The 22,976-nt window shown below is 36.7% G+C and overlaps 1 protein-coding gene and 1 long non-coding RNA gene across 2 annotated transcripts in view; both read left to right on the top strand.

Moving 5' to 3' along the window:
- The window catches only part of Kpna1 (karyopherin alpha 1 (importin alpha 5)), a 59,507-nt gene that overhangs the window by 20,563 nt on the left and 15,968 nt on the right, over positions 1 to 22,976 (top strand). The window contains exons 3-10 of the mRNA XM_005386512.2: positions 4,701 to 4,808; positions 7,995 to 8,094; positions 10,701 to 10,795; positions 17,592 to 17,723; positions 19,035 to 19,123; positions 19,431 to 19,530; positions 20,246 to 20,409; positions 21,917 to 21,995. Coding sequence (XP_005386569.1) covers positions 4,701 to 4,808; positions 7,995 to 8,094; positions 10,701 to 10,795; positions 17,592 to 17,723; positions 19,035 to 19,123; positions 19,431 to 19,530; positions 20,246 to 20,409; positions 21,917 to 21,995 — 867 coding nt within the window. The remainder of the gene's footprint in view (positions 1 to 4,700; positions 4,809 to 7,994; positions 8,095 to 10,700; positions 10,796 to 17,591; positions 17,724 to 19,034; positions 19,124 to 19,430; positions 19,531 to 20,245; positions 20,410 to 21,916; positions 21,996 to 22,976) is intronic.
- On the top strand, positions 10,804 to 13,945 carry LOC106148715. The gene is made up of 3 exons (XR_001234366.1): positions 10,804 to 12,037; positions 12,132 to 12,369; positions 13,863 to 13,945. It is a non-coding gene; the product is annotated as an uncharacterized LOC106148715 (long non-coding RNA).

Genomic DNA, 22,976 nt, shown 5'->3' with positions numbered 1-22,976 from the left:
GGTACCAGGAACCGAACTCACGACCTTGCGCTTGCCAGGCAGGCGCTTTTGCCGCTGAGCTAAATCCCCAGCCCCACTAGCTAATATTTTAAAATAAATTTCAGGGAATATATCTTATGATCCTTATTATTCATAAGGGCATTTTGGACATGATTTTTTAAAAAAGTTATTAAGCTAAGAGCATCTATAAGAGGACTTGGGACTTGGCCTCACTTTATCTTCTTTTAAAAATGCTTAGGGCAGACCTGGATGTGGGGGTACATGCCTGTAATCCCAGCAGCTTGGGAGGCTGAGGCAGGAGGATTGTCATGAATTGGAGGCCAGCCTGGGCTGCATAGTGAGCCCTTGTCTCAAAAAGCCAAAATAAACCAAAAAAAAGTACAGTTAGTTGGAAATCTATCATATTCATTGTGTAGGATCTGAAATTGCTCTAGGGCTTTAATAAATAAGTTGATTTTTTTTTTTTTATTTGTGCCAACTTGTATTGGGAGAACTGGTGAAACAAGGCTTGGTGTGATGGTTCATGCCTTTAATCCTAGCACTCCAGAAAGCTGAAGCAGGAGTTTTGCAGGCTCAAGCTCATCCTGGGCAATTTAGTAACTTAGTGAGACCCTTTCTCAAAATAAAATTTAAAAAAGGGGTGGGGGGTATAGCTTATTATAGCTTAGTTTGAAGGACATGGATTTAATTCCCAGTGCCACCTCCCCAGCTGCACACCCTCCCCACCCCGGACACAAAACAGGCTTCCTAATACTACAACAGTACTTATATCATGTCTAGTTTGTAAAATAGTAACCATCAGAAATACAAACTTATTTATCTAGCTTTGTACAGTTGCTCTGTCATCTCTCTGGCAAAGCCTGTGACTTCTGCCAACTGAAATGTGAGAATGCTATGATACATGGTGCTATTAAGTGCATGAAGGTATCTGCATCTTTAGGGCCAGTCTTTCAGTCAACTAAAATTTTTATCTAGGTGCATATATCACCTCTGGAAAGATAACTGCGACAGACTATTACTAACTAAGTAATGTTCAAGTCATGATGATTTTAGCACTAGCCAGTCTAGAAAAGCTCACACTTCATGGAGGACTCAGGAAAGTCTTAGCTTCTGTGTGGATGTTAATTAGCTCTAGAGTTAGCACTGCTCTACATCTGCCTAATAAATCATAAGAAAAAGTGCGAAAGTATCAAAACTATTTCAGTATAGGTGCATATCAGAGTAGATCTCAAGAATATTTATAGAAATGCAGAAATATCCAGTATTAGCAAGGGAAAATTAACAACGTCTGGCATGTAAAGAAAGATTGCCAAGTATACAAGGAAGCAGGAAAACACATTCTATAATGAGAATGTTCTTTCAAAATTGATGTAGAAATTAGATTTAGCAAAGAATGACTTTAAAATGGTTATAATTGTATTCTGTATAAAAAGATTGAAATTCAACTCCTGGAGATAAAGACAATGATGCTTAGATATAATGGTAGCACTGTTGCGACTGGTAGCAAGTTAGAAGTTACAGAAGAAAAGAGTAGTGGATTTCAAGGCATTGGAATAGAACTATCTAAAATGAAAGAGGTAAACACAGACAGACACATACATATGCTATAGGTGTGCTTTGAGACTTCAAGAAAGCTGATACATGAATAGTTGGAGTTCTCAGAGGTAGAGAAAGAAAAAAAATTTTAGATAACAGCTGAGAACTTGATACAGTGAGAACTGTAAATCCACTGATCAAAGAAACTTAATGAATCCCAGTCACAAGAAAAATGAAGAAAATTATGTCATGGCATATTGTGACCTACATGCTCAAAACCAATCATAAAAGGAAAGTCTTAAAAATATGTAGAGTAAAAAGCACCAAAAACATACATTGGAAAAAGCATAGTCTCTTTAATAAACAGTACTAGGAAAACTGTATATCTATGTATAGGAGAATAAAACTAGTCTTCATCTCCATATATGAAAGTAATTAAAAATGCATCAAAGATTTGAAGCTATGTACATATTGAAAGAAAACATAGGAGAAATACCTTGGAGAAACAGATTGCCTGCTTTTCTCTCGTATCACACAATGTAGAGGACTTCTGTGCTTGCAGGCAAGAAATCAGTTCTGCAGGCAGCATGTACCAGCTGTCCTATAATTCTGACTCAGTTCTGACACTACCTGGATACAGGTAGATAACAAGGTGATCTCAGTTCCCAAGTCTTGTCCTCCACGCTCCCCATGTTGCAAGCCCCAAGTTGTTTTAGCTGTGCTTTTGATGCCCAGCTCTTAGAGTTCCTGCAACCCATTTCTTGAGTTTGATTAATTTGCTCAAGCAGTTCACAGAACCTCGGAAGTATTTATGGGTCTATTATGAAAAGTTATAAGGAATCAAGGTAAAGAATGCATAGGGCAAGGTGTGGGAGAATGAGCACAGAACTTCCAAGCCCTTCTCAGGCATGCTATCCTCAGACAACCTCCATGTGTTCTACTCTCTGGAAATTCTGTGAATCCTATCCTTTTGGGTGTTAATGGAGACTTCAATTCATATCCAATGCTAATAACCTGAGTCGGGAAACCAGCAAGGGCTGTTTTAGCATTCTTGCCTCTGTACCTTGTTTCTCCATTCAGGTTATAAGGCAGGACTCCTCTAGAATGAAGAGTCTTCATCATCTATAAGACAGGCTAAGCCAGAAAATGTCTTTATGGTCAGCTCTGAGACAGAAAAGGGAAGCTGGGCGTGGTAGCACATGCCTGTAATCGCAGCACTCGAGAGAGGCTGAGGCAGCAGGATTTTCATGAGTTCAAGGCCAATGAGTGAGACCCTGTCTCAAAAAAAGGAAAAGGTAAGAAAGAGGAGGAGATTGTGGTTTCTGTGACCATCATTGAGAAAGAAATTTTGCCCTGTGGCCTGATAAACCAGAAACTGGGTACTGGAACCAAAATACATATATCACATATTGGGAAAAGCAGTGCTTTTTTGGATAATACTCTGAAAATACAGGTGACAGAAACAAAAATAAAAAAATAGCATTATATGAAACTAAGAAGGTTTTGCACAACAAAATAAGTAATCAGCAGAGTGAAGAGGCGACTATCTGTCCAGGAATTGATACCTAGAATATATAAGGAACCAAAAAGTCAACAGCAAAACAGCAGTCTGATTTAAAAATGGATAAATGATCAGAATAGACATTTCTCAAAAGATACAAAATGGCCAAGAAGAGTGTGGAAAAAGCTCATCACTAATCATTGGAAAATGCAAATCAGAACCCATAATGAAATATTCTCTCACCCTATTAGAATGGCTATAATCAAAAAGACAAAAAATAAAAATCCTTACAAGGATAGAGAAGGGGAAATGTTATATAGTTTATGTACTGCTGGTGAGAATGTTGGGAATGTTTAGTAAAACCATTCTGTAAAACACTGGAGGTTTACGAAACTAAAAAAGAACTACCATGTGCTGTAGCTATCCCATTACTAGATATATAGCTAAAGAAAATGAAACCAGTGTATCAGAGATACCTTTACTCCCTTGTTTATTGTTGCACTAACAGTAGTTAATACTATACCCAAAGAACAAGTTAGGAAGTATTCCCTCTGCTTCTGTGTTCTGGAAGATGATTGTGCACTAATCAGTACTAAATTAGACTCAAAAGGGAATCTTCTGTAGATCTTCAGAGTTCTCTGTATGTTAATTTCCTTCTTTATATTCTACCTTTTGAATTCTGTGTCTTGGCCTCCTCCTCAGTTCTAAACTTGTAACTTAAGGAGCATCTAAGCTCTGTTTGCGTTTACCTTCCCTACATTTCAGCCTGCAAATGGGCATTAATGCGAGGCAGCCATGGATCTGATTTTGCGTATTTCTTCGCTGAGAAATCACTTTATCTATTGTCCATTGTCTGAACCATGTTATTTTATGTATTTTTTCTGCTTTTAGTTGTTTAGGATGGGAAGATAGGTTACTGTTTCTCCTTCATGGCTTCAGGGTACTGACAGGATTTTTAAGGCTATAATGAAAAGCATCATACTGGCTGACTTTGGAGAGAACTGTTGTTCCTCCTCTATGCAAATTAGTGGATGCTTTAAGTAGGGTTCAAGGAGTTCTTATTTGTTGTCACTGATTCTTAAGAGGTTGGGAAAGCTGAGAGCCTCAGTCCTCTATTGTTTTTGTTTGCAAAGTTTATTTGAAAAAGTGAAGAGTGAGAGAGAAACTATCTGCAGAGTGAGCATGGGCCAAGTAAAAGAGGAAAAAGCCAGATAAAAGTACACCCTGGAGGAAGCAGGGTGGGCTGTCCTGAGGAAAGCCAAGAGAGCCCACAGTCCGCTATTCTCGGGGGATAAGGTAGAAGTAGTAAACATACTGTCATCATTTATATCCTCATTTTCCTTGATGTCCTGTTAAGACCGTCCTGTTGCTTGCTTCACATAAAAAAGATGTTAGAAATGGCCAAGCCTACCCCAGGTCCTTTTTCCAGCTTTTTTTAAAAAATATGTATCATGCACTCACAGGACCTCTCAGGTTTTATCTCATCAAGTATTGGTTATGCATATACAGTAGAGATAATAAATTCTATTAGGCAAAACTTTATAGAGTTTTGAAGATAACTTTCAAAGAGCTCCATTCCTTTTGCCTTTTAAAGGGGTGTCAAGTATTTGGATACTAAACTCCCTTGTGTTAAAATTGCATTACTAATAGCCTTATTTTTCAGTTATTCAAGCGAAGAAATGTTGCTACAGCAGAGGAAGAAACAGAAGAAGAAGTTATGTCAGATGGTGGCTTTCATGAGGCCCAGATTAATAACATGGAGATGGCACCAGTAAGTAAAATGATACAAGATGTAACCTCTTTCTGAGGTCAATAAATGGATAAGGTTAGATGTCTACAAAAAGTACTTGATGTTTCATTTTTAAAAAGAAGCTATATATGTATTTATTCCTTAGTGTTTTATTGTATTTTGGATATGTGCATTTAAACAAAATTAAATTATGAAAATTAATTCACCTATAAAACTTACAAAGACGATATGTCAGAACATTCCATTGTACCATATAAATTTATGTAAGTATTGCTTATCAATTTAAAAATTAAAATTACCCCCTCAAAAATATATTTAAAAATAAAATTACTTCTTAAAAGTGAAATTATAAAATCAGCATGTAAATGATTTTAAAAGTTGATTCTATATCAGAACTGTTGGAATAGTCTGTTATTAGAAATTTTGTAACTTTTTGGACTTACATAGTTAAAAATTATACCTTGTGTAGATGAGACCTATCTATTTCTGTGTATTATAATTATGTAGTTTTTATTTTTATTTCTTTGTATTTTTTTTAATTATGTAGTTTTTAAGTAGATTATGTATACTTTTTTTTAAAGAAAAAAGTATCTTCTGCCGTAGTCATCCAATATTTTTCCTTATTGGCAATCATTACTCAATTCTTACTTGCTCTTTCATAGAGCTTTTGTTTGTGAAGGAAAGTAAATGCTCCTCATCCACCTTTTTTTTTTTCTGTGCAAATTGTGGCATATTACAGTATTTTCTAGTTTTTTGGTTTTTCTTTTAGTTCACAGATCTCTCGTTGTATGTACCCATTTTCTTTTAGCGTTGAGAAGGGAGTATATTCCTTTTGGAGTTGATCTGGACATTGTTACCAATGCTGTCAATTTCTAGGGCTTTCAGAAATTCAGTCTTTCCCATTTAAAAATTAAATGGATATATTGTTTCATATTGTACATTGGGTATTAAGTGAATATGTTGTTTTATGTATTGTATTAGGGTTCTTTAAAGAAACAGAACCAGTGAGAGTTTAAGGAAGTAGTTGATATGGTTGGTAGCTCACACGTTAGGTTAAAAACCGATGTTGGCTGAAGACTGAATTCCTCTTTGTTTGAGAAACCTTAGTCTTTGCTCTTAAAACATTCACCAGATTGGGTGATATGAACCACATTGTGCGGAACAATCTACATTTGGGTCCCCCACAGACACACCCCGCTTACCAAGGATTGAACCTAGGGAGTTCACAATAAGCTACATCCTTAATCCCTCCACCTCTTTTTAATTTTTTATTTTGAGACAGGGTTTCACTAAACATGTTTTCAGAGTAACATCTAGACTAGTGTTTGACCAAATAACTAGTTACCATAACCTAATCAAGTTGACACATAAAATTAAACATCAAAATCTGTTATAATCGGTTTGGCATCTATTCACATCTCCTAACACCATACCAAGTCTTAAAGAAACAACAAAGTTGATACAATTAAGATTGTACAACTTTCTTGCATGTAGTTAAAAATGTACCAACCCTTTCCACAGACGAGGATGTGAAATTCTTAGGTGATGTTCACTCCTTTTCTCGATGTACTATAATTTAAATATGATGATGTAAAGTCAGTACAGTTTATATGATAAGACAGTATAAGAAGGAAGAAAAAGATGGTTACTTATATAAACATGAATGTTTTTACACACACAGACATACACAGGTTGTGTGTGTGTGTTTAAAGACATGCACTATTTAAAGACTGTTTCATAACGGTCTTCAGGTGCCTTTGTTTATTTAGGAATCAGTCTTGGAACTTTGAAAGTACTTTCTTCACTCTTGAGCATATGCTGCATATATTCTCCTACAGATATTCTTAGGTGTTAGATACTGCTTAGCAACCACCCAGCATGTACACTCAGTGGAACATTTTTACAGTTCATCTTGTGGACTATAACCTTTCTTAATATAAGAACTTTGTTTCATGGTAACCAGTGATCCTGAGAAGAAACTGATAGTGGGCATGGTTTTAGTATGAAATGAAAAAGTAATAAAATGAGAAAATAGCGGGAAACGGAAAAAGGCTATTAAATTAGTAAAATACTAGGGGGAGGTGTGCATACCTGTAATGCCAGGACTCTGGGAAGCTGAGGCAGGAAGATCACAAGTCTAACCCAGCTTGGGCGACTTTGTGAGACCTTATTGTAGCTGAGTACAAAGGCCCTGGGTTCAATCCCCAGTACCAACCACCCTCTCCATGCCAAGTTATAATAAAGTGAGAAAATAGCTTTAATAAAGCAAGAAAGTAAGAATTCTATGTAAGTTTTAAGAGTCAGCTGTTGAATTTAGCATGGCTAAAATTTATGATTTCTACAGGACCACTCCATCAGTAAGTGTTGAGCCAAACATTTGTATTACTGTATGCCAGACATTAGTGATAGAGTGGTAAGGTGGATAGAGTCTCACTTTAAAGTGTTATACTATGTGTACATGTGTTGAAACAACACATGACATCTCTTTAATAGGTACGATTGTTTCTAGTATCAGTTAAAATTAATTCGAAAAAATACAAAGAAAAGGGGGTCTTTGGTTTTCAAGGACATTACAGTATACTGGGGAAATACAGACATGAACAAATAATTAGAAAAAATATTTAGAAGTGACCAGAGCTGGCTGGACATGGAATTAAGATAGGATGATGTGACAGACCTAGAGCAGCTGCTCTAGGTTTAGAGGTCTTAAAAAGCCCGTTTTGTTTATTTGTCTGTCTTTTTGAGTCAGGGTCTCCCTATACAGTTCAGGCTGGCCTTGAGCTCTTTGTAGTCCAGGCTGGTCTTCAGCTTGCAGCGATCCTCCTACCTCAACCTGCCACGAGTACTGGGATTACAGGCGTGTGCCACCATGCCTGGCACAGCTACTGTTCAGAACTTAACATTTAATTTCTATAACAACAGCTAGCTAAGTGCTATGCAAGGAGAGGAGAGATAGTAAGCCTCTTGTTTTAGCATTCACTACTGAGATTACTTTCTCATTACTGTGAACTTTTAAATAGTAGACAAAGAATTTGGCTTCATTACATCACTAATCATTTTATACATTTTTGGATGTGGATATTGTTCTACTTGTGTGTAATATCTGGAGAAGCATGGCTAACTTGGTACCTGGCTATAACTTATGTTGTCTTTGTTTTTCAATGAAAGTTAATGTCTTCTTATATTGCTTTGTGTTTGTGATCCCAGGGTGGTGTTATTACTTCTGATATGATTGAGATGATATTTTCTAATAGCCCAGAGCAACAGCTTTCCGCAACACAAAAATTCAGAAAACTGCTTTCAAAAGGTGAGCTCTAAATATGAGTGTATCTTCTCAACTCTTTCCCATAATCTGTTTTCATGTCTCAGATAATTTGATTTGAAGTGTATTTTTATTCTGTTTATTATTGGGTTTGGGGGTGTTTGATACAGGATCTCTCCATGTAGTTTAGGCTGGCTTTGAACTCACTCTGTAGCTCAGGCTGCCCTCGAACTTGCAGCGATCTTCCTGCCTCAGCGTCCTGACTGCTGGGATTACAAGCATGTGCCACCACACCCAACTGAAGTGTATTTTTAGAATTAATTAAAAAAATATTTTGGTGGTTTTTTGAGGCAAGTCTCTCAGTGTAGCTCAGGGTGGCCTTGAACTCATGGCAATCCTCTTGCCTCAGCCTCCTGAGTGCTGGGATTGTGGGGTGCATACCACACCTGGCTTGACATGTATTTTAGTCAGTTAAAAAAGTAGTGCCTTTTCGCTTGTTTGAGATCTTAATTTTTCAGCTATACTAGAAAAGTCCTTGGTGAATCATAGTCAAAATCTTAACTCACTGAGAAACCCTACTCTATAGAAAACTTCTTTAAAATGTTACTTGAGAAAGCAGTAATTGTTGATTTTAATGTTAGTAGTTTACCACTGAAGCTTAAGTATGGATTTATTAGTTGATAGGATAACTTACTACCCTCTTAGGATTAGTATAGAATGGAATATGGTACTTATTGTCACCCTGAGCAAGTAAAGATAATTTAAACCTTACTGAAATGTTAATAGTAAATATTTCTTCCTGGCCTTACCCATAGTAAACCGTGGTTCTTTAGAATCATTAGTGAGGTAAAAACCTAGCACAATAAAAACTTAAAACTGTGATACACAAAACTGTGTCTTTTGTGTGGCAACTTACTAAATATATGAAGGAAAAGTCTCTCTTGCTACTCTTCTAAAAAAAGGTCTTGTCTTCTTTCAACGTGTTGAGAGTAGTGGTTTTCTCACATAACATGGCTTTTTAAGACTTTATTACTTTACTCTTTTGTGCCTGTATTTTAGTTTGCTGACAACCCTCTTAAAAATGTGCAAACTAGAATGCCAGACCTATTACTAATGGACATGGTACGAGTTTACCTTTTTTGTCCTACAACTGTCCATTCTAATAATTCCTCTTTCATTAGTTGTTTTGGTAGTCGTGACCTAATAACAGTTCATCGAATATTCACCAAAATAAATTCTTACCATTTTCTTCATGAAATATAGTTAACTTATTGGGAAGTGATACGGGGTTTTTAAAATCCCCTTTTAGAATCAGTTGTGAAGCTGGATGCTGTAGGTCACACCTGTAGTCCCAAGTACTCTTGGGAGGGTGAGAGGATTGCTTAAGCGAAGTGTTCAAGGCCATGCTTCAGCATAGTGAGATATCACCTCCCCTGCAAAAAAACCCCAGAAAAATCGTTTGTGAATTTTACTTTTTTGTTTTGTTGCCAGTTTTTATTTTTTTATTTCTGTAATTTGGTATATTATACTAACGTATATTTCTTATCATCTAATTTCTTTATACCATTTATTTGAATGAGAGAAAAATATTGAACCAGGTGAAGGACAAGTCATTAGAGCTCTGTCCCAAGTCAATATTGAGGCGTTAGTACCTTCTTTCAATAAGACCACTGACTTTGCTAAGAATCTCTGTTACTGTGATCTGTGTTTTTCTGGTATTGCCACATACGTGTTATCAAAACCCATCAGTTCTCTTGATAAGATTGTCAGTCTGGTTATCTGACATTTCCTATCCATGAAATAGTTTTTTTAATTACTTCTTTTATAGGGTGCTATATTGTCATAAATGAAAATGAGGTTAATTTGGCAAGTTAATCGTAATTCTTGCTGCCTCTACCTAGCATTACAGGTGTTAAATCAAGGTCCTGTTAGCACAGAGAATCCTGTGATGCAGTTTTTTAAGACAACATACAGTAAACAAAACAGACTAAAAAGATCGAGTAGAGAAAAGCCAGAAGAAAGTATAACAAAGGAACGTAATTAAATTTGTTTGGATATTTAGTCCTTTACTTTTTAAGTTTCTTTAAATAGTAGCTGTAGTAATTTTAATTTCTAAGAATTCTTAGGAACTAGGAGTGCAGCTCAATTAAGGCATTTGTCTAGCATGCACAAGCTCTGGGCTCATCTCTAAGGCTGAAGGAAAGTAAGTTTCCCTAGCATTGCAAAAACAGAACAAATGAACAATTCTGCCCACCTTTCATTTTTATATTAAGGCATGTGTTCTTTGTGTGAAACTTTTTGTACTACCCTACTCTCAAAATGACTAAACTCAGTTTTACTTTTTATTTTTTAAGTAGAATTTTAAAATGAAAGCTGTTAAATGGAGTAGAATTTTTGGTTTGTTTTGTTTGTTTTTGAGATAACAGTCTCACTGTATAGTTCAGACTGGCCTTGAACTCAGTAGGGTTAGGCTGGCTTCGAACTCACGGTGATCCTCCTTTCTTATCCTCCCAAGTGCGAAGATTATAATCGTGTGCCACCATGCCCAACTCGGGAGTGGTATTATTAAGTAATTGTGAGCTATAAAGTCCTTGTATTGGAATCAAAGGATTGTTTTTTTCTTTTTTCCTGTTTATTTTATTTGGAAACAGAACCTAACCCTCCTATTGATGAAGTTATCAGCACACCGGGAGTAGTGGCCAGGTTTGTGGAATTCCTGAAACGAAAAGAAAATTGTACACTGCAGGTGCGGATCATTTTCATTTTTTTGTCTCATAACTTAGTTTTTTGTGAAATGTCTATTTTGGAGGGAGGGATGGGGAAGGGGAAGTACAAAAGACTAAAATGTGGTATGTGTATGTACCAGCTCCCCAAGGTGATTGTATTCATCATGTATGTATTAGTGCAAATAGGCACTGATTTAAAAAAACCTTTTTGTATATGAAGTTTTGCTTGTTTTACCTATATGAAGGCTTAGGTCTGTTAATGATGATATTCCTCATAAGTACATTGCAAACTTTTTATAGCTTTACTGACATGTGAAGTCTTGATTATACTCTTTTTGAATCTGTCTTTATTCGTTTGAGATGTTCTATTATTGCAGATAATACTTAGGTAATAGGGAAAAATTTGACTTATAAGAACCATTATGAATAGGAAGTTATGGGGGAGCTTTGTAAAATTTGGCTTTGAAGCATTTGCAGGCTTTGAAGGTCTTGTGGATACATGTTGGCTTTCTCAGGATTGTATACCGTGGCTGGATCAGAAGCTCCGTCATCTCCCTGGTCCTAAGTAGTCTTTCTTCTACTCTAGAAGAACGAACGAAGAGAGATAGCTTTGATGAGAATCTGTGTATCTGGTTATGTCAGTTTAATCTTTAAATACTGTACTATAGAGAGAATCCAAGAGGAAATTCTCCAACTTCTGGATTGGATTTCAGAGTAAAAGGAATTAGTTATCCACTCTCAACCTTGTATACTTTTTTTTTTCTTACTCTGAGTAAAGTTGGATTTTCAGTAAGCTGTTCATTAGCTAGGCTTCTTTGGAGTAGACAACTGAATCAGTGTATTATCAGTGTGTTATTGACAAATGCCTGTGATCATTTTGTAAGTTCTTTCTGTGGCATCTAATTTGAAGGGGTCAGGCACTTTGGGGGATGCAGCTATACAGCTGGGCTAGGTATCAAGTAGAACACAAAGTGGGATTAGTTTTTCAAGTAAATATTGGTCAGTAGCAAGTTAATTGGAATTTCCCTTTCCCATTTATGTGCTTCTGTTGATGCTATGTAGGAACTGGGGCATTTTTGTAAATACTTCTTGTGTCCCTCACTTCCAGCTATTGATTGGCCAGACCATTGTAGATTAATCATAAGCCTTAATGCTTTGTCTTGATATTTTCTCTCCTTTTGTCCTACCGTATCTTTGTTTCTTTTATACCTTTATTGCGGTGATGAGTTCCTTCCAGAGGAAAAACAAGAAATCCAGAAAAGGTAGAGTACTTTGATGTCCCGTCAGTTTTCCTTCTCCAGTTTGAGAACTAACCCAGTCCCTGTGTTTATTTGAATTAAGACTCTGTTTTGCTAGCTGCCTCCTGGATTGTAATTCTGGCCCCATCGAAGGCCAGAATCACCAGACACCTGAAAATAACCACATTCACCCTGAGAGCAAGGGAAGAGAGACTTTGCTCAGAAAAAAGGAAATCCAGATAACCAACACTGCAGAGAACAGAGCCTGAGCTAAAGAGCCTGCCAAGAGAACCAGAGGGAGCAAATGAGGAACTTACTGCAGTTTATCATTTGAAATGCTTTGTAGGAAGAGGGAGGTAGGGAAAATTATCATTTTGTTCATGATGGAAAAAATGTTTCTCTCTTATCTCTGGGAATGAGTGTAGTTGAGAGATACCGATTTTACTCCTGAGTGTAGCAGTTTTTAATAGGTGATTGCAAAGGTCCAGTTCTTATGTATAGAAAAGGAATGTATAATTTTTCAGACATAAAATGAAAAAAGTAAGATGACCTTTCCCCACTCCACGTCCTGGTGTACATGATTAAGAGTATAGTATGTTTTCTAACAGTGCCCTCTAGACGTGGCTTAACCCATGTAAACTCGTCTTCCTGGAACACATCTTAACATAGCTGAAGATGAAAGCCCTCAAAAATACCTAGTTTTCTTCTGTCTATATTTCTAGATTCCATCCTCATAAAAATTAATAATTAGGCTGAAGGTTTAAAAAAAATGAAGCTTCTGGAATTGACCACCCCATGATTATCATTATTTCAGCTGTTTCTAAGGCTGAGCAATAACCTACCTATTTATTATTTAAGGGTTGTCATCTCTAGTTTTCCTCCTGAGTACATTTAAGTACAGCATGGTATTCTTTCTCCGGTATGAATAATGGTAACCTTGGCCACTCTGAAAGCAGGAGGAACAAGAAAATTCCAAGACCTTAGAGCCAGGGGACTTCATGCTTTGCCTTACCTTCAGTAATTAGACATGCTCTGAAAAGCTCAGAGGGTGCTCCTTCCTGTCCTCTTGGAGAGGACTGGGATGTAAGCTAGCCGTGGTACTCCTGGCTACTTACAAGGAATACAAATAATGTATCTTTGGAGTAGGGCTTTGGCCATTTCTCTTCCAGAAAGAGAGCCAACACTGTATGATACCAAGAAGAAATTTGATGGTTCAACTCACAAATTAAGTTCCACAGACAAACTTAATTTCTTTGTTTCTTAGCTCAGGAACTGTGAATCCTGGTAAAGGGTCTCTTCATTCCAGTTCTGGCTTCTCAGATCAGTGAGGTACCTCAAACAAGGGAGCTAAAAATGACTGTTTTGGGTATTCCTACCCCAGTACTTACTTATCAAACTGAGGGGGAACATAGCTGGGATGTAGGATTTCAGTTAAGAGCACTTCAGGCATACTTGAGCCTTTGGTGTGAGATTGGTCCTCTTTGTGTGGTATGTTGTTGTGGGCTCACTAATTGGTTGAGTCCAGGCCCGGCATCTTTGTACTGACTTTTGCAGTGCTAAGATGTTGCATTACCAAACCTTATAGAACCTTATAAAAATGTGTAGAAGTAGTCCACTAAAAGATTGGCTAAGTTGGCTAAGTTTCCCCTTTCCTGCCTTTCTTGTCCTTTCTAAAAGCTAAATGTGATAAACTGCAGTAAGCCTTCACCCTCCTGTGCCTTTTCCCATTTTCATTGATCTCTGTGCTTTCCTGGAGGGTTGCTCAGATGACTCAGGCACTATTCTCTGCAGAGTTTGATATCTGGGTTTATTTTTCTGATGTGATCCTTTCTTTTCACTTGCTCTCCAGGTGAGCCTGGCATTTGCTAGGAATCAGAGTGGAACCGGCAAAGTGGCCAGCAACAGAGTCCTGATCCAAATGGAGAAAGGGAACCAGGCGTACCTCAATCTGGAGTGGGAAACTTGATAGGAGGTCAGAAGTACTTCAGCTTTGGATTCTCATTTTCCTTATTTAAGAAGCTGAGCACCAGAAGGTAGAGACTGAGAAAGGGGAGACAGAAAACATCAAATCTTCAGTGCACAGATGTCAGTTGTAGCCTTACTTAGCAAGTTCTGCACAGTGAAAAGTAATAGTGGAGTGACAGTTTATAAGTAGTTACAGCTGCAATGACAGGTTGTTTTCTGGTGTGGTACCATTCTTGGAAATAGTAGGAATACAGTACTTCAACAAGGAAGGGAAGATGATAGTTGTTTTGGCCACCATTTCTTTACTTCAAGTAATACCATTTCTTAGATTTTTTTTTTTTTCTTTTCAGGTTACTGATTTTCTCTTGAGTCATACGATTACTTATTTTTTTGCAGTTTTTATTACAACTTTATGCATTGTGTTTGTCATCAATTCTGGGCTTTCCCATTCCACAGCTCTCTTCTGGGTTAAATTTTAATGTAGTACCAGGGCCAGAACATTCTTAAAAAAAAAAAGCAAAGAGTGCAGATCTCAGTGAAATATATAAGTATAGATTGTGATCAAAGGGAAGTTGTACAGTTCACAGCATTTAAAGAATATTCTTACATGTTAAAACACATTTGATGGTTGATTCTTCAGACATTAACCGGTGTGTCTCTGTAATACACACGTAAGTAGATAGAATTTTACAAATGAAGCTTGATGAGTTTTTATGTGGTGAAAAAACCCAAAGTAAAAGGGCATTGTGTGTATTTCTTATGCCTTATTAACGTCCAATAACATGGTTATGTCTGCAGTGGCCCTCTGGTTATAGTTACTCCTTCTGTTCCTTAGAGCAGCAACACTACTTTTTGATTTCTATTCTTGAGTCTCTGCATTCAGAGATTATCATCATTATGTACTTCTCAGTAACAAGCGTAACTCTGATTCAGTGTTCTTTTATTAAGAGATACTGGTATCTAATTTTAACATCCGTATTGTTTGTTATTAACTTATTTTTCTTAATTATCATCTCTTATTTCTTTTTTTGTACTGGGAATCGAACTCAGGACCTTGAGCTTGCTAGGCAGGTGCTTGTGCTGCCGAGTTATATCCCATGCCCTTTATTTCATCATTTTATTCACTTGAGTAGCTTCTAGAATTCCTTCTCATTTCCTCTAGGGCTTTTGGTGCTAAACTTAGTTTGAATTCTGGCACCAGTTAGTATTCTAAGTAATATTTTTCTCACTAATAACTTTAATATATCTTACATTTTTCCAGAATATTATCATTTCTTCTGCATCAAAATGTCACTGGAATCTTTTCTGTCTTTGACATGTACACAGATTTTACCTGTTATTTCTAGATTGAGTTTTCTTAACAGTTTTCCTTTCTTTTTATTTGATCTTTGCATCGTGTAATAACTGTTGAACTTCGCACCTAACTTTCTGGTTTTATTCTCACCTACGGCTTTGATTTAACTCCTCCTCCGCGCAGGCACAGGAACCACTTAGGTGAACTCTTCTTTCTTTAGCATAAATAATACGGCATGCCACCACTTGAAATATCTTGCCTAAATTCCCAAACGAAAACAATCGAACTATTCTCATGCCAGTGTTACAGATTCATTTTACAGAAGCATATGCCTAGGCTTTGTAGCATACTACATTAAGAGTCCGTGATTTATTCCTTCCCGGACTAGCTGCTTAAAATTGCTCAAACCATTATTAGTCACATTGTTGTGTCTTTTTCATTCGTAACTAAAAATTTACTTTCCTGGATTGTTGTGAGGATCACCTCAGAGTATGTGAATAATCCTTTGAAAAGATAAAGTACTGTGCAAATGTAAATGTTTCAATTCCAGCAAATTGAAGGGATTCAAGCATTGCTTTCATTATAGAGACAAATGCGCAAAGAGTGTTTTTTAATGATACTCAGGGCTTAATCCATAAGTTTCCTGAACTGTTGTTACAACAAAATGTTACCAGACACAATAATATGTGCTCTTTAAATGTGGTATTCTTGAGGTAGGCCTCCCAGCTGCTATACTTTCAGTGCCTAGGTGGGTTGCCAAACTATTTTATTGCACCTGTTTCTGTCACTTTTACAGGTTTTTTGACCATCCTCCCCTTTAAGTGTCCTCTGAATTTGCTGTCATTCATCATCAGCTTTGAACTGTGCTGATCAGTTTATCTGCCTCCTTATTCCATCTTCCTTCACCCTAGTGATTGATGATTTTGTTTTCTTTATGACAGTTTCCTTTTATTGAGAAGCTTAGAGAAAGTCACAGGTGCATCTTTTGAGGTCTTGTTACTACTGTTTTATTTAAAGAGCTTACCATTCACTTTCTTTCCCCTGCATTTGTGCTTCAGTAAAAGATAAATAGAAGACAGAATGGGGGAAGAAATCAATCTAAAATTTAATCAAGAACTCTTAACTAAGTAGAAATGTAAGCTTTCATTCTTGGATTCTCAATATTAACCTAAAGTCAGGATATTTTTAGTGTATATAGAATTAATAATATGTAGTGGGTTTTCTTGGCCATATTTTCTTTCATATCTTGTTTCCTATTTCTATAGGAAGTATTACTCAGTTCACCTTTTTTTCCCTTCCCTGTTAAGAATGCTCTTTTTAAAAACAGCTCTGTACCTTAATTTTGATCTTTCTTATTTATTGGAAATTGTTTTATCTATTAATTGTTTGCTTGTTAGCTTGTTTTGCCTACTTAACATTTCGATTAAATTTGACCTGCTTTTAAGATATTTCATATTTTTCATGGACTATATTTTATACATTTAACACTGAGTCTTTCCATTTTACTTTGTTTATCCTCTAGACATTTTTATTAGATAAGATATATAGTATAGTGCCAAAAGAACATAGGGCTTTCCAGTGAAATTGCTTTTTCTATCCTTGTTCCCAGGCATCCAGTTCTTTTTCCATGTGGGCAACAAGTGCTTAGAGTTTCTTGTGACTCAGACCTGAGATGATCTGTGCAATGAGTATATATTTTTTTTTTTTTGGTTTTTCTCTGGTACCGGGAACCAAACTCACGACCTTGCGCTTGCCAGGCAGGCACTTTGCCGCTGAGCTAAATCCCCAGCCCCAAGTATATATTTTTTGTTTGTTTGTTTTGTTTTTGTTTTTTTCTGGTACCAGGAGTCGAACTCACGACCTTGCGCTTGCCAGGCAGGCGCTGTGCCTCTGAGCTAAATCCCCAGCCCTGCAATGAGTATATTAATGAATATATTTCCTTTTAATCCTTAAGACAATACCATATTAATGTATATTATTTTGCATTTTGGGTAGAGTTGTTTTTGTTTTGTTTTGCTTTGCTTTTTTCTTCACTTAAGTCTTAGGAGAGCATTCCATATCAGCATGTGAAACACTCATTTTGAGGGGGGTCTCATAGTAACTCTGTCTTGATCCGACATTTTAAACAACTGGTGGATTCCTCTAGGCTGAGGCATTTCATCCGGGAGTGTTTAAAAGATTTAAATAGTGTACACCTGATAGGTAATATGCAAATACTGATCTCAGACACTGTTCTTCATGTACTGAAACCTTTATTGTTATATGTAAACAAATTTTTAAATTCTAAAAAGATAATAAAAATTATTTTTATCTTTATAGTTTGAATCAGCTTGGGTACTGACAAATATTGCTTCAGGAAATTCTCTTCAGACCCGGATTGTGATTCAGGCAGGAGCAGTGCCCATCTTCATAGAGTTGCTCAGCTCAGAGTTTGAAGATGTCCAGGAACAGGTAAAAAGTGCAAGAAGTAAACAGAAGCAGATGAATAAAATTTTTCCCTTTAGTCATATTCAGGATCTGAGTTTGGTACTTGGTCATGATAATGCATGGTTTGTTTTGGGGAGTTTTCTAGAATTCTAAATTTAACCAAAATAGAAACTATTTTGATGACTAGGGGCGCAATACCTTGTAGACACATAATACTGCTTTCCCTCCAACCTTGAATTTTTTTTGTTTTTTTTTAGTCAGGGTCTTGCTGTGTGGTTCAGGCTGGCCTTGAACTCACTGTGTAGCTCAGGTTGGCTTTGAACTCTCAGTGATCTTCCTGCCTCAGCCTCACTAGTGCTGGTGTTACAGGTCTGTGCCATCATGCCCACCTTCCAACCTGAAATTCATTAAGCTCTGTAGATAGACTTTTTTAGTCTATATAAGCAGTGACTGATATGAAAGCTTTTTGTTTAAGGAATCTTTGGTGTTAGTATTCAAGTAGGAGGTCTTTGCTGCTTTTGTGCAGAAAAAGACACAGATAACATGAATGTTTTGTTACTGCTAACTTACATGTGAAGGTAGATCACTACTAAATGAGAATGATTTTATTTTAGTTTTATTGAGCTTTAACTGACATACAGCAACCTGCATATATTTATTTAAAATGCACAGTATGACATGTCTCTGCATACCCACGAAACAAACACTCATCACTTCTACAAGTTTGATAAAAGTTAACTGCATTTTAATAGCACTTCCATTTTCTTTGCACTGTTTGCTGTTTTAAACAAGCTTAAAGTATATTTTTAATCAGCCTATCCATTTGAATCTGTGCTGTATTGTCACTTCGGAGTGAGGATGGAGTTCTCTAAAATAAAAGAACAATTGGTTCCCCTTTTTAATAAACTTTATTTAATGAATGATTACGTTCATTGTTTCTTGTACACTTAAGAATAGTATTGGGCCAAGTGTGGTGGTGCACGCCTGTAATCCCAGCACTCAGGAGGCGGAGGCAGGAGGATCACTGTGAGTTCAAGACCAGTCTGGGCTACAAAGTGAGCTCAAGGCCAGCCTGAGCTGCGTAACGAGACCCTGTCTCAAAAAGGAAAAAAATAAAATAAAAAAAGAATAGTATTTATCATCTTTTCCCAGTCCCACAACAGTTTCATTTGACTTTCTGATGAGTGAATTTAAGAATGTTAATGGTCCATGTATAATATATTAACTACTATGTAGTTTAGAAAGTGTTGCTACAATGTGCTAGCATCTTTTTTTGGAAGAATTATGAGGAACTTAAAACTACATAGCTGTCGTTAATTAATAATTCCTTTACAGGCAGTCTGGGCTCTGGGCAACATTGCTGGAGACAGTACCATGTGCAGGGACTATGTCTTAGACTGCAATATTCTTCCTCCTCTTTTGCAGTAAGTTTCTTTATTTTCTTTGTGGGTTTTTTGTTTTTGTTTTTAGTTATAAAAACTTGGGAATTTCCTTAGGAAGCATTATATCTTTGGAAATCATTTTGGATTTCCTAGGTGTTCATTACGTATATTTTCTTGTTAATTTGTTCAGATCATTTATGTACTGTGTATTACTCCAGTGCCAAAATTCTGCATTAGCTGCATTAAAATTCATGAAGTTTTACTTTTTGGATAAAAAGCAATTTTTATCTTATGTGGTGAAAGAATTAATAGCATTGTAAAATTTACCATTGCACCATCATGCTTGTAGGTTATTTTCAAAGCAAAACCGCCTGACTATGACCCGGAATGCTGTATGGGCTTTGTCTAATCTCTGTAGAGGAAAAAGTCCACCTCCAGAATTTGCAAAGGTGAGGACAATGCTTGTGGGAAACTGGCAAAAAAGTGCAATTAAAGAATGTAGTAACCAATATTTTTTTGTTTTTATTTTTGTATTTTTTGTAAGAGTGTTGCTATGTAATTCAGGCTGGCCTCAAACTCATGGCAATTTCTCCTGCTGCAGCCTCCACTGGGATTACAGGCGTGCATCACCACGCCCAGCCCAGTGTTGTTTACAGAAAGATAATTTTTTATAAAATGTAGAATGTTAGTATTACCAGTTTCTAGAGAAAGAGTTTTTTGTAGTTTGATTTGGTGTTATATCTCACTGCCTATAAAAGGCTCTAAGTTCAACTTAAAACTAACATTTTTTGCTCCTAACACAGTCTCCATAATACAGTATTGTATTTCCTAACTTTGACATTTGTGAAGGTTCCTTACCTCTTTGGTTCACTAAGAATGTTTTTAACCAAAAAAAAAAAAAAAAAATCTCTCTTCAAGAATGAATGTGTATAAAACTTTGCTCCATGGATTATTTCTTGGGTTTTAATGTCCTCAGCAAAGTAAACTATAAGACCACTAACAGCATTGCCACAGAGACCGGACAGCCCCTTGCTAGTATCTCTCCAGAAGTGTAAATCATCCAAGAAGCCACCAGGTATCTCCCTGGTAGCTATCTTGAGTATCTCACCTCAGATCTGTTTTTTTCCTGTTGAATTTTATAATAGTATCATATTCCTTCTACAGGTTTCCCCATGTCTGAATGTTCTTTCCTGGTTGCTTTTTGTCAACGACACTGATGTATTGGCTGATGCGTGCTGGGCCCTGTCCTACCTGTCAGATGGACCCAATGATAAAATTCAGGCAGTCATTGATGCAGGAGTATGTAGGAGACTTGTGGAGCTGCTGATGTAAGATATCTTTAAGAACATGTGTCTGCTTTCCTCCCCTTGTATTAGTTTCCCAGTTGCTAATACTTAAATGTTAATTGCTTGTACATCTTACAGGTTTATTGTGCTTTGGATTATCACTGTCTTTTGTTATTTGTTTATATTGAAGTGCAATATTTTGGTCATTCTTCTGCTATAAGTAGTCTTTCAGCACAAACACTGGGGGAGACTGGTCCGTGTAGCAGATGACCTACAGTCAACCAGTGGACATCAGAAGTCATGTTGCTGTAGGGGGTGGTGGTACTCGGCCTGTAATTCTGGCACTCTAGCAATCAGAAGCTGATAGAGGAGGCCAGCCTGGACTATATAGCAAGACCCTGTCTCAAAGTACCAAAAGAAGCCAGACTTTAATAACAACAAAAAAAAGTCATGTTGCAACTAAAATGTCATTTCTTACCCATCATTTAGGCCTTAATCTAGTCTAATATCAGAATTTAAACATTTTATTCTTTGTAATGGCTTTGGTGGAGTGAAAGATTTACTCATGACAAGTAATTTGAAATTATAATCAAGTTTTTCAACAATATGCGTAGAAGAAAAATAGCGTTAAGATAAAGGGGAAATGGTATAGTTACAAGCAACATGTAATTTAATTAAAGTAAAAGTAGATGCACAGAGATGGCTGAGCTGTGACATGTGGAGTGGACTAGATAAGTATAATACGCAGAACACAGCTGGCCCGCACTGCCTGCAGGTCAGTGAGGGATTGCTGCTGTGGATTCAAGGCCATATGATGCTTCAGGGCTCAAGTCCTTTGTGTCCTTTAGCCACTAGATTACATTTTAATCATTTCTTTTTAGTCATCAAATCTTAAAGTAAATGTGAAGAAACTGGCGTGGTTTTAAGAAGAGGAATCAGATTTACTAAAGGGAAGAGAAAAACAGGAGCTTTCAGGGAAGTTAAAAGATTTGGACTGATTTATTCAGGACTTAATATCTTTTTTAATAAGTCTTTATGAAGGGTTTTTTACACCAGTAAGGTAGTTTGCTATTTGCTAGAGAGAGTATAGCATTTGAAATGTAAATTCTTTCATTTTCTAATTAGTCCAGCTATTGACATCAGTTTTACCTCTGAAAATGAGATAATTCTAAAATTTTAAAAGTGCTGTATAAAAATGTTAACTAATGCTCTCCATTATCTTAGCAACACAGACGATCAGTTAAAGAGGAAATGAAATCTGTATTAAACTATGGGGTGTAGGGCTTGGAGTTCAGGTGATGTAATACCTCAGGAAGATTACTAGGAAAGGTGTGATTTTTTTTTTCCCCCCAAAATAAAAATAATAAAGAGGAAAGTCAGCTATTCTAGGAGAAACCAAACATTTTATCATTAAGGTAAGATTTCCTTAATAATCAAGATAGGTGTCTTTTTGCTCTAAAGTATTAATCATATATATCATTTGGATTTAGTAGTAAAGGAAAGAATCTAAGGATAGAACTGTTGACTATGTTTCTTTTTATGGTTGTAGGCATAATGATTATAAAGTGGTTTCTCCTGCTTTGCGGGCTGTGGGAAACATTGTCACAGGGGATGATATTCAGACACAGGTAAGAATAAGTGGTAACTACTGTTCAAACAGCATGTTGAATTCTATGAACATATTTCTGTTACACTACTTAATTCTGTATTATTCAGGAGAATGGTACTTTGTTTTACGGCATTTTGTTTAAAATGTACTCTGGGAAGCTGAGTCTGGAGGATCATCTTTTGAAGACCAGCCTGAGCAACTTTAAATATAAAATATAATAAAAAGAATGCCCCAGTTCAGTCCTCAGCCCTGCACCAAAAAAAGGATTATTTTTTTTCTTTTGGCTTTAGGCATCTACTCTCAATTCATTTGGTACCTCTTTGTTGACCTGTTGCTTGTAGTAATTTGGGGTTCTGTGATGACTTGATACCAAGACCTGTTCACACTGGATTCTTCCAGTTATTTCTCCTCTGGACGTCTCAGTTGCATTGATGATGATGATGTCTTAAAACTATCCTAGTAGGCTTTAATGGTGTTGCAGTATTTTGATTCTTTGCCTAGTTGACCATTTCTTTCACCTTAGCAAGGTCCCTTTCGTATTCTTTCTTGTTTGCAGGTACTCTCTAGGGACATTTCTTTGGCTTCATTGATAGGTCTTATTTATAATTTCGCGGGTCACCCTGTGTGCTTGGATTGGGAATTGGGTATTAGTGTTTAGCCTTAGCTCGCTCTTAATCAATTCCAACTTAAGAAGGCATTTAGTATTTTCACTTTGTGTGTGTGTTTCTGTCTATCTGTCTGCCTGCCTGTCTGTCTTTTTTTTGAGGCAGGGTCTCGCTATGCAGTCCAGGCTGGTCTTGAACTCACTTTGTGGCTCAGGCTGGCCTTGAACTCACAGCAATCCTCCTGCCTCCCGAATGCTGGGATTATACTGTGCCTGGCTCTGTTTTCACTTTTTTAATCTCTAAAATTAGTGAAATTAGATTTATTTTCTCAAGTGTCTTCTAACTCTTAACAGGTTTACTTCCAGTTTATACTGTCCTCAAGGAAAGTCATTCCC

The sequence above is a fragment of the Chinchilla lanigera genome, unplaced genomic scaffold (genome assembly GCF_000276665.1).
Source record: "Chinchilla lanigera isolate Chin_1 unplaced genomic scaffold, ChiLan1.0 scaffold00026, whole genome shotgun sequence".
In the NCBI taxonomy this organism is placed as follows: domain Eukaryota; kingdom Metazoa; phylum Chordata; class Mammalia; order Rodentia; family Chinchillidae; genus Chinchilla; species Chinchilla lanigera.
The sequence above is the reverse complement of the archived record's forward strand: the minus strand, read 5'-3'. Positions and strand labels throughout refer to the sequence as shown.